This window comes from Lingula anatina, chromosome 5, assembly GCF_051362555.1.
Source record: "Lingula anatina isolate TDL-2025a chromosome 5, LinAna3.0, whole genome shotgun sequence".
Taxonomy (NCBI): domain Eukaryota; kingdom Metazoa; phylum Brachiopoda; class Lingulata; order Lingulida; family Lingulidae; genus Lingula; species Lingula anatina.
Window position 1 is genome coordinate 24,522,766 of NC_141771.1, and position 16,045 is coordinate 24,538,810.

General features: G+C 35.6%; 2 protein-coding genes across 2 annotated transcripts; both read left to right on the top strand.

The window, feature by feature from the left end:
- Nucleotides 1-1,039: 1,039 nt before the first annotated feature.
- Nucleotides 1,040-5,514, top strand: LOC106152121 (uncharacterized). Its single transcript, XM_013525615.2, has 4 exons — nucleotides 1,040-1,471; nucleotides 3,019-3,057; nucleotides 3,206-3,295; nucleotides 3,470-5,514. The coding sequence occupies exons 1-3, from the start codon at nucleotides 1,127-1,129 to the stop codon at nucleotides 3,293-3,295; spliced, it is 474 nt and encodes a 157-aa protein (XP_013381069.2). The 5' UTR covers nucleotides 1,040-1,126; the 3' UTR covers nucleotides 3,470-5,514.
- A 5,662-nt stretch (nucleotides 5,515-11,176) lies between these two features.
- Nucleotides 11,177-15,949, top strand: LOC106152116 (uncharacterized). Its single transcript, XM_013525610.3, has 3 exons — nucleotides 11,177-11,641; nucleotides 14,006-14,039; nucleotides 14,805-15,949. The coding sequence occupies exons 1-3, from the start codon at nucleotides 11,297-11,299 to the stop codon at nucleotides 14,990-14,992; spliced, it is 567 nt and encodes a 188-aa protein (XP_013381064.2). The 5' UTR covers nucleotides 11,177-11,296; the 3' UTR covers nucleotides 14,993-15,949.
- The last annotated feature ends 96 nt before the right edge of the window (nucleotides 15,950-16,045 follow it).

The window sequence follows — 16,045 nt, forward strand, 5'->3', positions numbered from 1 at the left end:
GGGCGTTGCAAACGTTGATCTATAAAAACGTTTCCTTTTAAGCTTCTGGCAAAACTGTAACTACCACTGTCTATTTGTTCATCAGCTTGGCTAGTAAAGGAACCATTTTCTTTTTACGGAAGTTTGACACTTTAGATAGATCGGTCGTTACGTAATTTGACGCCCTACACAATGCCTGCGCATCGTCAATCAATACCGACGTCGTCATAGTAGATTCTGTCAATTTTTACCTGTAATAAGGTTCCTCTTTGTATGATAAGCAAACCATTCCACCTTGTTATTTATTCCTTGTACCTGGTAAATTTTAAAATCATAACGAATGTATTCCATGCGATAACTATGGAACGTAGCCTACGTAGGTCTATCTGAAGATTTAACATATCAATGCCAAATAAACATCTAGTAGAAGAACACTCATTTGTCTATTGATTTGAACAGGCACTAGTGCGTCACGCATCGTGTAATACACTTCAGTTTAGCCTAGTTATTTTATCTAATTGCTGACTCCCCGTTTTTCTCGCAGATTTTTAATGTTCTTAGATGTCTTTTCAAAAAATGAAAATAAAATTGCAACTAACGCGTCATAAAAATAACACCCATTTTCCCCATGGGTGTGAATGATAACAAGTGCGCCACGCACGCTTCAACGTAGTTTGGCCTAGTCCTTTATCTGGTCAATGACTCCCATTGTTTTTTCTTTTTTTCATTTTTGTAACGTACTTATTGATCTACACTAAGTGCGTATTTTTTTCAATAAACGTGCAACTGTTCAAAGATAAACAATATCCCCAGTGTGTTAACTGAACGGTTCTTTTCTTCTCCCTGGACGCACTTTACTTCTTTTCGACCTTAAATAGGGTTCTCAGGAAAGCAACGATTGACAAAGGGGATGTGCAAAGTGGCAGAGCTTTTAGGATATTTGACTTCTTTTGTGTCTTAATTAGATTATCTGACGTAAATCACAAAGCACAAAACTGCGTGTAAAAAGGCTGATAACAGCGTGACAATGAAGGGTTTCAGGACGAATATAATGGGACAGAAATACGAATATCTGTCCAACTTACGGGACCGATGTTTTCCACAAAAAAGCTCGACATCAGTTGAGGGTTAAATCTTTGGCAAAGCAATGTCCTCCACAAGAACCTTGTCTTTCCATGCAAGGCTGTCAAAAGGGAGACTTATGCTTATATGGTTGTCATGGCAACTAGCGATAGCTGGTGCCTTGCACGTGGGATATATGGTTAGATTCAAGAAAATAGGGACTGACAGCCACCACGTGTCGGATACGTTATTTGAGCTAGAGGGACACGACAAACCTCAGTGCGCCATGGAGTGTATCAACACCGAGACATGCGTCTCTTTTAGCGTCACAATATCCCCTGACGTGCCTGGTTCTTCCTGTCGTCTGTCGAGGTCGTCTGCAGGTGTGACTGATTTGCAGCCAGGGAGCGGATGGTCTTATTTCGTTATGGTAAGTTGATTGCAGCCAGGGAGCGGATGGTCTTATTTCGTTATGGTAAGTTGATGTTTCTTGGAATATTTCGATGTGGAATACGATATTTTCAAATGTCGAATGTAAAACATTAAACAGTGGATATATATATATTATATATGAATATGTCTCATATACTCTTAAAAGATTGTTACAAATTTTAATGTTGTAGAATTCCAATGATTCACCAAGTTTACTTTAGTTTAATTTATTTTTATTGTTTATAACGAGTTGTGGGTAAAATGAACAACAAACGTGTTTTTCTTTTTATAAAACTCAGGATAAAACTGGTTCCAAAATACTACTAGATGTATTCGATTTGAAAGGAGTTTTTAAATTTATTTAAAATGTACAGTGGCACTACATTGTCTAGTTTTTAGCTGTTTTAGAGATTGTCGATGACACGAGAAAGTTTTTTTCGCAATTTTTTCATCTTATCACACTGATATCTGAGGAAAAATTTAACCACGTGTTGTTAATAATAAGAAGAGCTAAAAACTAAATGTTATTATTATTATTATTATTATCATTATTATTATTATTATTATTATTATTATTATTTTGATATACGGTATATCTCCATAAAACGCACGGAGGAGAAGCATTTCACAAATACCAGTAGTAAGAGAGGAGTTTTTTCGAGAGGCAACTTTTTAGGGACCACATACTTCCAATGCAATATTTTAGTGACCCTTGAAGCGTAAATGAGGGGCAAGATACTTTAATGTAATTTTCTTAGTGAACCTTGAACATTTAAAGGGGTTATACGTTTTTAATGAGCAAATGACGTAGGCTGCTGTTTTTAGCGGAATGCAATAGATGCCCTTGGATTCCTACGAGGTGATCTTTTAAATATTTGACAAGCAGAAGTAGGGGGGTCTCATCTGTTAAGTGGATTTGTCAACAAATTACCACCTGAAGTATGAACAGGCAAATTAGCAAACATGCAATCAGCCTATGTTTCATTATCCAAAGGACAAGTTTGAAATGTTTTATTATATAATTATTTGAAGGAAAACAAAGGCATCATGTTTAGCTAAAAGAATTGCAGTGTCATTTTATTTTGCCAAAGATGACCACTGTCTTATCGTTTCGTCATGGATATTGAATAACATTTCTTTATTCAAAGGACAAGTTTGAAATGTTGTATTATATAATTATTCTAATACTTTATATTAAAATGAAGAAAAATCGCAAAGTCATGTCATTTTTGCTGCATATAAATACTCCAATTTTCAGCATTACTACCATGCTGCAGCCAACATGCCTCAAATAGAGGTACAGCCCCGTAATTTATGTCTGAACTGAAAAACATTTTGGCATTTTTTAATCAAAACCTATCACATTAAGGCACAGGTATGTAATGCATATATACTATACAAAATATCAGGTATATATATTTTTTTATTTTTTTTTATTTTTAACTAAAACATGTATGTATTTTTTAACAGTGGCGATTTTTATGTATTGCATATATGCACTGAATGCTATCGGTCTTTTGACCAACAGTTTAAATTTATTTGCAGGTTGATGAGGACCAAATAGGGCTGAACAAATCCCACAAGGTAAATATGTATTACCCTCTTCTAATGATATTTGATTGGCCTAGTTTGTGAAGGATTAACTATTTCACAGTATTGAAAGTACATGGTTTTAAATAAATATCATCATCCTGAACAATACGGCAATAAGGAGCGTGATTTTCTTTTTCAGCTTGAAGAATTTATTGTTATTACTGAAGAAGGAGAAGGAGAAAATGAAGACCAAGATGAGCAGGGGGAAGAAAACAATCAAAATAATTAAGTGAGTTTTTACATTTTGAGTCATATTTTATGCCTAATTCAAAACATGTTGTATATGATTGGCTAAATATATTTAGATTGTCTGTGTAAATGTAGTTAGTATTTTTCAGGCTAAAGAATTTTATATATACAGAGTAGTTAAAGGTATTATTATTATTATTATTATTATTTTCAGAAAGCAAAGAAGATACGGAAGCCTTACGTTTTGCCACTTCAAAGACTTATTCAGTGCAAACTTTGTTCGCTATATGTTTTTAAATTCTGTTTATTTGTCAAGTTGTGGTTTAAGTTAGCTTATTTTCAACTTTAAAAGTAGGGTAAACACCCTGATATGTTTGAAAACTCAATTTACTGTTAAGCTTTACATAATGTAAGTTATGTATAGGCTTGTGTAGCGACAATAGTGAGAACAGTACTCACAACTCATCGTCTATAGACCACAATTCAATGAACAGTAGCGAAGCGACCAATATGTTATATGCGAGCCCAGAAGCAATGGACCATGCAGGTAAACTGTCTGAACCTAAAACATCTACACCGCTTTCGATCAAAAATATCAACGAACAGTTTTCAGAGACACATAGAAAGTTAGATTTTATTATGAATAAGCTCCAAAAACTTGATATCATAGAAGGAAAAATTCAAGCACTAGATAATAAAGTCGTTTTCCTGGAAAACAAAGTTACAGACGATAGAGATGAAAAACACAGAAATTGAGACGTAAATAACCTTTGTTTCGGAAAAATTGGACGAGCTACATAGCAAAACCGACGAAATTCCCCAACCGTCCAGATCTTTAGACAAGCAGAAGAATGAAATTTCCGAGCTTACAGCAAGTATGGAAAGACAAAAACTTAACGTGGAGCAGATAAACAGTGAAATAGTTAAGTTGTCACAAAAGAAAAAGGAGCTTTCAAAGGTAATTATCGACCTGCAATGTAGATCGATGAAATATAACCTTGTATTTACCGGCTTGGGAGGCGAGACTAGGGACGAAGATACAGAGAGCAAATTACGAGATTTCATATATAATGAACTTGAAATCGGTAGAAGGAAAGAGCTAGGAAATGTTCACAGATTCGGGAGGTATGTGCAGGGCAAAAATAGGCCAATAGTCGCGAGATTCCTCTATAACGCCGATAAAGAGGAAGTGAGAGGAAAAGCATATAAATTACGAGGCACCCAGTTTGGTATACACAAACAGTTTCCGAAACCTATTGAGGACAGACGACGCCAACATCCAATTATGAAAGACTACCAGAAACGAGGAGAAAAAATGTGAAACTTGTGAGGGATAAACTGTATATTAACGGAAAGCTGTACGATGAGCGAAACGTCACGGATCACAATGTATTTACCCCAACAGGATCTCAGCCATACGAGAGCCCGGGGTAGGGACTCGAGCCTCTGACTAACATCAATAAGTCAGTTGGAAATAGCAGCTTTTAATGTAAGCTATGTTCAATAAATGTTAGAGGTTTAAATGAGATTTAAATGATGAAGAATTTATTCAATTTTGCACTAATTATGATTTGATTGGAATTTTTTGAGACTTGGCAAACCGCATTTGATGAGTTCACTGGCAGAATGCCTGGGTACACGAATTATGACAGCCCACGAAAAATAAAGAGGCCTAAACGTGGATCAGGAGGTGTAAGTGTCTTTGTTAAAAACTGGCTGGTCGACAATAAAATTATTACTCTCGTCCACAAAGAATTCCAGGAGAGTGTTATATTTTAGGTTGATAAAACGTTTATGTAATACGCAGTCCAATATTGTTCTTTTCTTTACCAACATAGCACCAGAGAGATCGACCATATACGAACAGCAACGGAATAGAATTGTTAAATGAAAATCTCGCGTTATTAGAACTGGACTTCGGACCATGTGTATCATTTGTTATTGCAGGTGACTTAAATGCGCGAGTCAAAGACCTATTGGACTATATTCCAGATTGTTTACAACTATTATGTCTGATGAGAATGAAGAGAGTATTTTCTCACTGAGTAGATTTTTATTTAACGCCTTTATACTAAGAAATGATACTGTAAATAACAATGTTAACCATCCAGATATATAAATGAAATACTTGTATATGTATGGAGTATTCATAATTTATTTCTGTATGTAAAACCTTGATTGTATATGTCTTCTGTGTTTGTACAGATTGTAATGTATTGTTGTCCAGAGGCCTTAAACTACGAAGAATAAATCATCATTCAATCACATCATGATAATTTTTTCTTAAGAAATCATAAGAAACTCGAACTTATTGGGAAATTGTTCGTGGATTATTTCCAGTAAAGCTTTTAGACAAGCAAGAACTGCAGAAAGTTAGTTTTCCGTGCATTTAGGTGCCTTTTTTGCTTTGGAATAATAATAATAATAATTATATATATATATATATATATATATATATATTTTTTTTTTTTTTTTTTTTTTTTTTTTTCTCAACTGATGACTGTTTGAGAATTCCTTGTCTACCGAGTTAAAATAGAAATCGTAAAGTGGTTCTGGGTGGCTAAGCAAAAAATAAATAAATAAATAAATAAATAAATAAATAAATAAATAAATAAAATTACTCTACACTTATTGAATCTTTGAACGGGAATCACGGTTAATTCATTTTTATCTTAAGCCAATTGTAATCCAAATGCAGCTTAAACCAGACACGTAATGAAATTTTCGAGATAAATATTTCATCTATTTTTGCTTAATCACCCAGACCACTTTAAACCTAGCAGCAATATATTCTACTTACCAAACACTGATATGAAGTTAGTAAATCCACGCATCTGTTTAGCAGTCATGACAAGAAAAGTATTGTCGGTCTTGCACAGTCATTACATATTTTGTGTTCGGCCTACATCCATACACTGGTACGCTATAATGGCAAAAAAAATGTAGTGCTTGCCGTTTGCGCTTGTAAAGTCCCTGCATATTTCTTGTTCGGTCTATTTGCTGAAATATTGGTGAAGCCGGCAGAAGTCCCTGACTGGTATATAATCAAATGGGGCCAGATGTTTACACATTCGTACCAATTGAAGTGTTATGCACACTGTCGAAATACTGTCGAAATTCTAAGTGGTTAAGAAAGGCATAATTACATTGCAGTTGGTGAGAACGCAATGAGAAATTACGGACTTCGATAACAATTGCAGTTGGTGAGAGGCGTTAACATATGATGATGCAAAACACAATTGCATCGCGACGGGTGGGAACTAAAAGACACCAAACACAATAGACACGCAATTTTTTTAATAAATAAAGAAATAATTAACATAAGGATTTAAAGACTGAATCAAACAAATGAAAAATTTGTAAAACAAAGTGTACTGTCAGTATACTAGCATAATATTACAAATAAACACCGCCTAATTTGACTTTATCCGTATATAGATTGCTGAATAGTTTAAACTCTGTGTATAATGTTTATAATATGACTTTATCTGTTTAATATTTTCCGGAACATCAGGATTTAAAGACGTTAGACTAAATATTTAAATTATATTACTAATAATGTGTCTTGGTCCGTATAATAAGGTCCAAATAACTCATGTGTTTGATAGATACATAGCAGGTTCGCCTATTCAAAAATACGCTCATAACATGATTGCAAGGTGTGATCGTAGCATTCAACACCTTCCGTTGACATAACTTCACTTATAAGTTTACGGCAGTTTTCATATTAACGCTGGATCACAGAATAAATGTAAGGATCGTCTTCAAGGTCTCTAAGAGATATGTAAAAATCTTATGCTTCCAGAATGACACTGGTATTGACCTGTTGAAACGCCTCTTCTATAAACCGATACACTGACAAAGACCAAACTGGTTCGATGCACTCGTATTCTCGCTGGCTTCTATGAGCAGTCTGGCAACTGGTGCAATTTTGACTCTTCAGATAGTTAATCATCCTCATCAGAAAATAGGTATACAGGAGACGTGCGACAGCTTTACTTGACGGTTGAGGTTGGGCGCCACTGTTTATCTTCTTCTTGACGAGAGCTGCATCAACTTCCTGAAAGAGCCGCAGAAACTCTGACCAATCTGTATGCCCTATTTCAATGACTGTGGTGGATTCACCCAGTTGGTAGCTGATCTTTATGGGAGATTTTGAGCCCTCGAAGGACAATATATAGAAGTCGTAGAAAAGGACCGTCAGAATGTTTTCGTTTAAAAACGCCTCCTCTATCTCTCCTGCGTGCTTTGTGACATGACCCCAAATGATCTCATTAAATCTGATTTTTTGCTTTGTCTTGTCTGACAGAACGACAAGACGCTCATTCTGCCTGTTAAAGCGCAGCGGCAAAAAGCGTTACCGAAAGAAGAAATCCCGCCATAGCTCTGTATGCCGTCTAGATGTATTTTCTCCCCTATATATATACAGAGAAAAAAATGCTGAGTCAAAATGACTTTAAGAATATTTTGCTGAGTCACGGACATAGTACAACATCAATTTATCTGGGGATTAAAAATGCAGTGTTAAATAACATGATAACTTTGAAGTAAATCTTGTTTAAAGGAACTGAACATGTTTTAAGTGTCTAGGTATGACATGTTGACTGGTCATGAACAGTTCAGGTGTGGTCAAGACTATTTGAAGGTGTCCTAGGGCATATCCAGTAGGTAAAATTGTTTGATCACATTGGATAGATTGACTTTCTTTCCCATCTTTAACAATTTAGGGGCCGAGAAAAGACATTTTCCCCTATAGAGTAATGTACAGAGAGCTGCACATGGACACATGCAGATATATTTTGTTAGCACTCATTGGATTTAATGCCTTTATGTCAAGTCATATGTGCGTGTACAGTCCACACATTCACATGCACACGCACTTGTAAAATGGTATACATAGAGAGAGAGAGAGAGAGAGAGAGAGAGAGAGTGTGTGTGTGTGTGTGAGAGAGAGAGAGAGAGGGAGAGAGAGATTCAATTTTTAGGATTGTCCAGCATTGTTAACTGTTTAATAGAGATTAGAAAAGATATCAGTGGTGATTTCGACTGTGATGCACTGTGTGTGAAGCGAAATGTTTCAATATTATATTATATTATGCTATGAACGATAAAATTTCTCATTCCATAACAATTTTCCTTGCTGAAGAATCCATTGTTTGGTGGAGATCGTTTTGTCTGATTACATATCAAAGTAGTATGTTTTTGAGAGCAGCGATTTGTTGCAAGCTATCAGAGTATAATTAATGACCTGTGATTCTGGTCACAATTGTCATTGGACGGATATAGGTGAATAATTGTGATGGTTAAGATGTACGGTTTTAGAGCTTGGCCCTTCATGAGTCATTGGGACAATTTTTCACTAAAATTCCTGAAACTTAAAGGTTATTAGCAAAGCGTGGGTTTTACTGATTTTAAAGCTGAGGCCATTTTTCAGAGCTAAGATAATTGTTATAACTTCCATGTCAGTGACAGTAGAATCAGTTATTCAAAATATTATAGATACAGAGGGGATAATATAGTAATTGCAGCCTAAATGCCAATATTTCTCCATTTGCTAAGAGCATGTGGTACAGATAGATATTGGATTGAGTATCTTATTATATTTAACTCCATATTTTCATTAAAAATGTCTGTGTTTGGAATCCCGGAGTATGCACCACTGTAGTAGACAAGAGTGTGACTTATTTTAGTCTTGGTATAGCTATGGAGTCTGAGACTCTTATGGGTTAAAACTATTAGCACAGGTAGGGATATTATATTATATTGAATTATACAGCAACTAATTGTCACAAATTGTAGCATAATATACTATTATTAACCAATTTCCTTCAATTTAGACACATTTATATGCAGTATATATAGTTTTAACTGTCACATTAAGCCACTGTAGCAGTAAGCAAGCAATGCACTTTTGCATAGTGGTTTACTATTGATGGGTTTTAGTTTTAAACACAGAAAATTAGGAAATGTGATTTAATGTTATTCTTGTTGAAAAGTGAATAGTTTCTAAAGTGGCAGAATGTTTTTCTACATAAGAAGCATCACGTCACAATGATCACATGATCTCAAAAATCACATGACTGTCACGTGGGTATGAGCAACGGATGTTGGCACGCCACGTTAAAGTCTCATTAGAAACTGTTTACTTTTACCAGCGTTCTACGCGTAATAACCATTCCAGCCATGAAAAAAAAGGCATGTTTTGTGCAGGTCCACAGACAAAGCTTTGTATCAAAATTTAAGGTTATTCAGTGTATTTGGTCAGAGTTGGAGATCAGAAATGTGAGATTAAGGCCTTATTTGCGTGTTTAGATGGCCTGTACATTACCTTACCTTTTTGCTCCTAATTTTAAAGATACTATCACTACTAAGTGTGCGCACCTGTTGAATAATCGTAAGAACAATATGATTCCAAGATAAAAATTATTTTAGTGTTGGTTTGAAAATAAAAGTTTATTTGCTCTATATTTATTTATTTATTTATTTATTTGAATCAGGAGACATGAGGCGCTTGTCTAACACGTTTTGCATGTGCACGCTATGAGCTGGTGTCTCGCATCTAGTGAAGCATGTAGCTCAGCTGATATACCACCGTTTGCGCTGTACTTGGAGCAATGGCTTAGCTAGAAAAGCGGGTGGTGGATCCCAGAGGATCTCTTCTTCCATGTTTCTCTCCCATAATAAGTCATTCGTTGCAATCGAAACCAAGCGATGGTCTTACTCTTTTCCTCACACACTACACTTAAAGTTCATTATTCTTACTCTGCCTCTTTATCGTTGGTGAGCAAAATAAGCCAATAACCTCCTCCTCCCCAACCCAATATAGAACCTGATCCCGCCAGTGCTACGAGGACAAAAATTGGTAAGCCGACACAGTTGCTCGCCAATATTTTTGCCAGGGCCGTTGCAAGTGTTGATCTATAAAAGCGTTTCCTTTTAAGCTACTGGCAAAGCCGTAACTACCACTGTCTATTTGTTCATCAGCTTGGCTAGTAAAGGAACCATTTAGTTTTTACGGAAGTTTGACACTTTAGGTAGATCGGTCGTTACGTAATTTGACGCTCTGCACAATGCCTGCGCATCGTCAATCAATACCAATGTCGTCATAGTAGATTCTGTCAATTTTTATGAGAAATAAGACTCCTTTTTGTATGATAAATAAACCATTCTACCTTGTTATTTAGTCCTTGTAATATTAAAAGCTTAAAGATAGTATCCCGTGCGAAACTGTTGAACGTAGGCCCATCTGCAGATTTAATACATCAATGCGAGATAAACATCTAGTAGAAGAACACTACTATTTGTCTATTGATTTGGGAGGGTACCAGTGCGTCACGAAGCATGTAATGCACTTCAATTTATCCTAGTTCTTTTATTTAATTGCCGACTCCTCATTTTTCTTGCAGATTTTTAAACGTTCTGAGAGTCCTTTTAAAAAATTAAAAAAAAGAAAAAAAGATTGCAACTAACAAGTCATAAAAATAACACCCATTTTCCCCTTGGGTATGAATGATCACGAGTGCGTCATGTTGGCTTCAACGTAGTTTGGCCTAGTCTTTTATTTTGTCAATGACTTCATTTTTTTTCAATTTTGCAACTACTTTGCATGGCTCTTCAAACGAATTATCTATCGATCTACCTTAAGTGCGTATTTATTTTACAATAAACGTATTTTACAATTGTTCAAATATAAACAATACCCCCAGTGTGTTTACTGAACAGATTCATTTCTTTGCCCTGGACGCACTCTACTTCTTTTCGTCCTTAAATGGGGTTCTCAGGAAAGCAACGATTGACAAAGGGGATGTGCAAAGTGGCAGAGCTTTTAGGGTATTTGACTTCTTTTGTGTCTTAATTAGATTATCTGACGTAAATCACAAAGCGTAAAACTGCGTGTAAAGAGGCTGATAGCAGCGTGACATTGACGAGTACCATGACGAATATAACAGGGCAGAAATACGAATATCTGTCCAAACTACGGGACCGATGTTTTCCACAAACAAACTCGACATCAGTTGAGGGTTAAATCTTTGGCAAGGCAATGTCCTCCACAAGAACCTTGTCTTTCCATGCAAGGCTGTCAAAAGGGAGACTTATGCTCATATGGTTGTCATGGCAACTAGCGATAGCTGGTGCCTTGCACGTGGGATATATGGTTAGATTCAAGAAAATAGGGACGGACAGCCACCACGTGTCGGATACGTTACTTGAGCTAGAGGGACACGGCAAACCTCAGTGCGCCATGGCGTGTATCAACACTGAGATGTGCGTCTCTTTTAGCGTCACAGTGTCCCCTGACGTCCCTGGTTCTTCCTGTCGTCTGTCGCGGTCGTCTGCTGGTGTGACAGATTTGCAGCCAGGGAGCGGATGGTCTTATTTCGTTATGGTAAGTTAATATTTCTTGGAATATTTCGACGCGGAATAAGATATATTTTCAAATGTCGAATGTAAAACATGAAGCAGTGGATAGAGTATATATATATATATATATATATATATATATATATATGAAAACCTCTCATATACAAATGTTAATATTGTAGAATTCCAATGATTCACCTTTTTTTTTTTTGGGGTTTAGCTTATTTTTAATGCTTATTATGAGTTATGGTTATAATGAACCGCAATCGTGTTTTTTAATTCCAGACAAAACTGGTTCAAATATATTACTTATATACTATGATTTATATTAAATATACTAGATGCATTCGAATTGAACGGTATTTTCAAAAATTTAAAATAAAAATTCACAGTGACCACTACATTGTCTAGTATTTGGCCGTTTTAGCGATGACACGAACAAGTTGAATTCGCAATTTTCTTATCTTATCACACTGATATCTGAGGAAAAAATGATCCTCGTGTTGTTAATCAGAAGAGCTCAAAACAAAATGTTTTTTATATACAGTATATGTCCATAAATAGCACGAAGGAGAAGCATTTCACAAATACTTTTTCATGCAAAATACTGTAACAAACAAACAAAAAATAAATAATTAGAAAAATAAAAATAAATAAAAAATAAAAAAACGACGTTATGCTATTTTTAAATAAAAAAGTTTTATTTTATATCAGTCGCTCTTCGCTCCTCAAACCCTCCCATGTAGGAGCTAGCGAACTCTGACTATTGAGTGCGAAATAATGAAGGGCAAGAAATAATTACAAATTGGAAAACAACATTAATATGCCAAAAAGAAAGAATCCCCAAATTCAAATACAACAGACAAATAACTGACGGGTAACAAACAAATATATTTCTATGATTTAAGTTATATTTTATTAGCAAAATCGATTTCAAATATTTTAAAACAAATACTGTGATTTAAATCACGTATTTAATAATTAACGGACCGTGTGCTACCGTGGATATTTAATTAGTCACCAGTGTTCCAGTCCTCATATCCTATTATTTTCTCCTTATAACATTTTTATTTGCCTCAGATGCATCGTCAAGACAAAATCTATACTTTTGTTTGGCGTCTCTTAAGGACGGTGCTTAACATATGAAAAAGTTAAGAGCGTTTTAATTCGGAGATCTGTCCAATAATCGTGTCATTTCAACGTACTACAACACGGAGACTTTTAAAAATCAATGCGCATGTCCGGGATTATAGAGGTCACTATCTAGAGTCCAGTGCGAAATGAACACTCGTGTGCTCCCAATAGCTAAATTTGAGTTTAAGACTGGGTGCACATACCTAGATCGATCTAACAGGAACGATCCATCTCCAAGGGGTTTTTCGCTACATTGCTTTCAACTTGAGCGGCTTAAATGTCTGACATGCCTAATGAAGCTGCTAAACGATATTTATTTACCCCCTTACCCCCCCCCCCCCCCCAACAGCTTCAGTAAACGTGACAGACATTAAAGCCGCTTAGGCTGATTGCAATTTAGCGAGAATCCCCTCGGAGATAGATTGATCCACTGTTAGTACAGCCTGGGAATGGTCCCTATTATAATCCAATGCATTGTAATAGAATTATTATTCAAATTTAATATAATTCAACCTAATAATTCAATGTGAATGTTTTATTCCTTGTACATAGCGTATACATGTACATCTACAATTAATGGGCAGATGAATCTGGACTAGAAATGTTATTATAAATAGGTATGCTATTAAGCAATGACATAATACGACTACTTATAAAATAATGAAGATACTTGGTTAAGCCCAAGTTACTGTTACTACTCAACCGCTGCTAGATGCAGCACTATCTTCTAGATGTTTCCCATCAGAGTCAGTATGAAGACAAAGATTTCTGTCTCGCTAATGAACGCCTTGAGATCAATGATAATGGAATAGCTTCTACACTTCTAGTAAACACAGATCGTAAGACAGGAAATTTTATTAAATTACTTATGTGACTTAAGCGGCTGAATACGGAAATATGCCGCCACGTGCGTTGACAACAGTAATAAACATAATGGAATCAATGCGAAATCTTAAAATTGCTTCCACACTTAGGATTAGTACTAAAAGCATATAGTAGGAAATCTTATAACTTACGGTCCCCATGATGAAAGTTAGGTCAATGTTTAGCATACAAAATGAAGAACCTCTAAATATTCGTCACAAATATATTCACTCCAAGTGATCACATAATAACCATCCATAAACCCGTTTTTTATTTTTATGTTTTTTTTCTATTATTTTTGGCCTTTATATTTCCAGATTTTAATTCATAGTAGTAGTGCAGTGTAAACCATACTTATAAGATGCTTATTTTATTTTAATTTATTTTACAGGTTCCAAATGCCAACTATAACGTCTCTGGAACAGGTATGTACAAAGTCCACAGCATATGAAAACAAATTAATATACATATATTAGGTATTTTAGGCCGCTGGCCCAATGCACCTATAGGCCTATACAATATATATTGGAATATATGGAATAGAGGTAGTAGAAGTGTGCTAAAATAGGTTTGGTATACAAACTGTACACATCCTTATTTTAGATATCACTTTCGGTGTGGCAGGAATGGTAGTCGCTAAGAGCAGTAGTCCGCTTCCCCATTTTTTGTGCAGGTGACATTCCTCCCATCTACTAACCACAATATTCCTACTAACCCTAACCTGTACTAATCATACTATCATCCCTAGGACAACCATTACTATAACAACAGCATTTATGCTTAAGCCTAATTTTTGTTGTTGTGGACATTCTTTCTGAAAGAGAACATGCGTTTGATACTTCCAAGTGATCACGTGATGTGGATCAAAAGACTGATTTTCATAAAAGAAAACGCCTGGAACAGAAATAAATTTTGCATTTTTCTTTGGATTACAAAGTAATATTGTTTAGTTTTTTAATCTTTTTATCTCGAAAATATTTTAAGTCCGCTGAAGGGCTCAAATATTTTTTGTTTTTCAGAGGGTGAACAGTGCCATTTGGTACGGTTAAGATCTATGATTCAGCTAGTCAAAATTCTAATTTCAGGAGGGGACCATTGGAGTGAATTTGTTTCAGAAATCGTAGGGGGGGGGGGGGGGGGGCAGGACCCCCCCGACCCCCCATCTAAATCCACCACTGTTCGTTTTCTAGGCACGCCTTGCAGCGACCAGCCGTGTCACAATGTCGGAGATGTCTCTGCAGGTCCTACAGAGCGGACATACTGTCAGTGCGAGCCCGGGAACGTCAACGTGCAGATGGAGTGCGCTAGCCATAAAGTCTGGTGTCCTTCGCGCAGCGCATGCATGCCGGAAGAGAGCAGTGCGCATGACGAATGTTGACAGAAATGTGGGAGTTCTGACCGCTTTTTTTTTTTTTCGCCCCAGGCAACGAAGAAGGTTTTAGTTTAAGACATCTCAGAAAATTTTGAGTATACACAGTCATTTAGGCGGGAAAGGATTTTTTTATAATTTTAACTCATTCCGGGTTGCTTAAAATTATTTTAACTGCCCTTTTCGGTCTGCGCTCTTGCAGTAGTCTGTACTAGTAGTTTTTGTTTACAATATTAACATAACTGTTGTAGAATCGGCGAAAAAAACCTTTACTCTAGAACATAAACAGACAAATGTTAGTCTCAGAACTAAATGCAGCAACTGTTTGTTGTCTAATATATAGAAACTATTTGTCGTCTTACATTCATGTAGTAACTGTTTGTCAGCTACCTAGTTGTATGGGACGCTCTTCCATGACCACAGATTGGTTTTTCAATACAAATTCACAGATATCTCTATCTCATTACGTGTTATCTGCAAGTTTCTGGTTCAGCTACGATTGTTGCACGGAAGTGACGTCATCAGTCATGTGACTTCTGGTAAAGTGCAGTTATACTCACAATTAATCCTTCTGGTTAATTTTTTTTAATTCTCTTCTTTTTTTAACCCTTCTGGTTAAAGGGATAATAACTCTTCGTTTTGGTCAAAAAATGAAGTTTCCTGTAGTAAACAACAATTTTCCCATACTTACCAATGGTTAATGAATCCATTTTTACATTCAAAGTTAGTCCCTGTTTTTTTTTCTAAAAAGTTTTTTTTTTTTGTTAAAATCTCTTAAGATTTTATAACAGAGTATAGACATCAATGGAGGTCACGTTGTCTAAAGACAAGCTCAGATATCAGAATAATAGCTATAGCTGCCGTTTTTTTTTTTGGCACAACTGAATATATTATATTTCTATGAGTTGTTCACAATATTTTATTGTGAAATATAGATCTCATTACGAAGAGTTATTATCCCTTTAATATATATATATTTATATAATTTATTACATTTTATAGGACGTCAATCATGAAACGAAATGAAATGGGTGTGATATTATTTTAATAAGGACTTAAAAC

What these genes read in the sequence shown, in the direction of transcription:
- LOC106152116 (XM_013525610.3), top strand. Translation starts at nt 11,297, where the DNA reads ATGTCCTCCACAAGAACCTTGTCTTTCCATGCAAGGCTGTCAAAAGGG. An exon ending in GATGGTCTTATTTCGTTATG is followed by an intron (nt 11,642 to 14,005) that starts GTAAGTTAATAT and finishes TTTATTTTACAG; the next exon opens with GTTCCAAATGCCAACTATAA. An exon ending in CTATAACGTCTCTGGAACAG is followed by an intron (nt 14,040 to 14,804) that starts GTATGTACAAAG and finishes TTCGTTTTCTAG; the next exon opens with GCACGCCTTGCAGCGACCAG.
- LOC106152121 (XM_013525615.2), top strand. Translation starts at nt 1,127, where the DNA reads ATGTCCTCCACAAGAACCTTGTCTTTCCATGCAAGGCTGTCAAAAGGG. An exon ending in GATGGTCTTATTTCGTTATG is followed by an intron (nt 1,472 to 3,018) that starts GTAAGTTGATTG and finishes ATTTATTTGCAG; the next exon opens with GTTGATGAGGACCAAATAGG. An exon ending in GGCTGAACAAATCCCACAAG is followed by an intron (nt 3,058 to 3,205) that starts GTAAATATGTAT and finishes TTTCTTTTTCAG; the next exon opens with CTTGAAGAATTTATTGTTAT.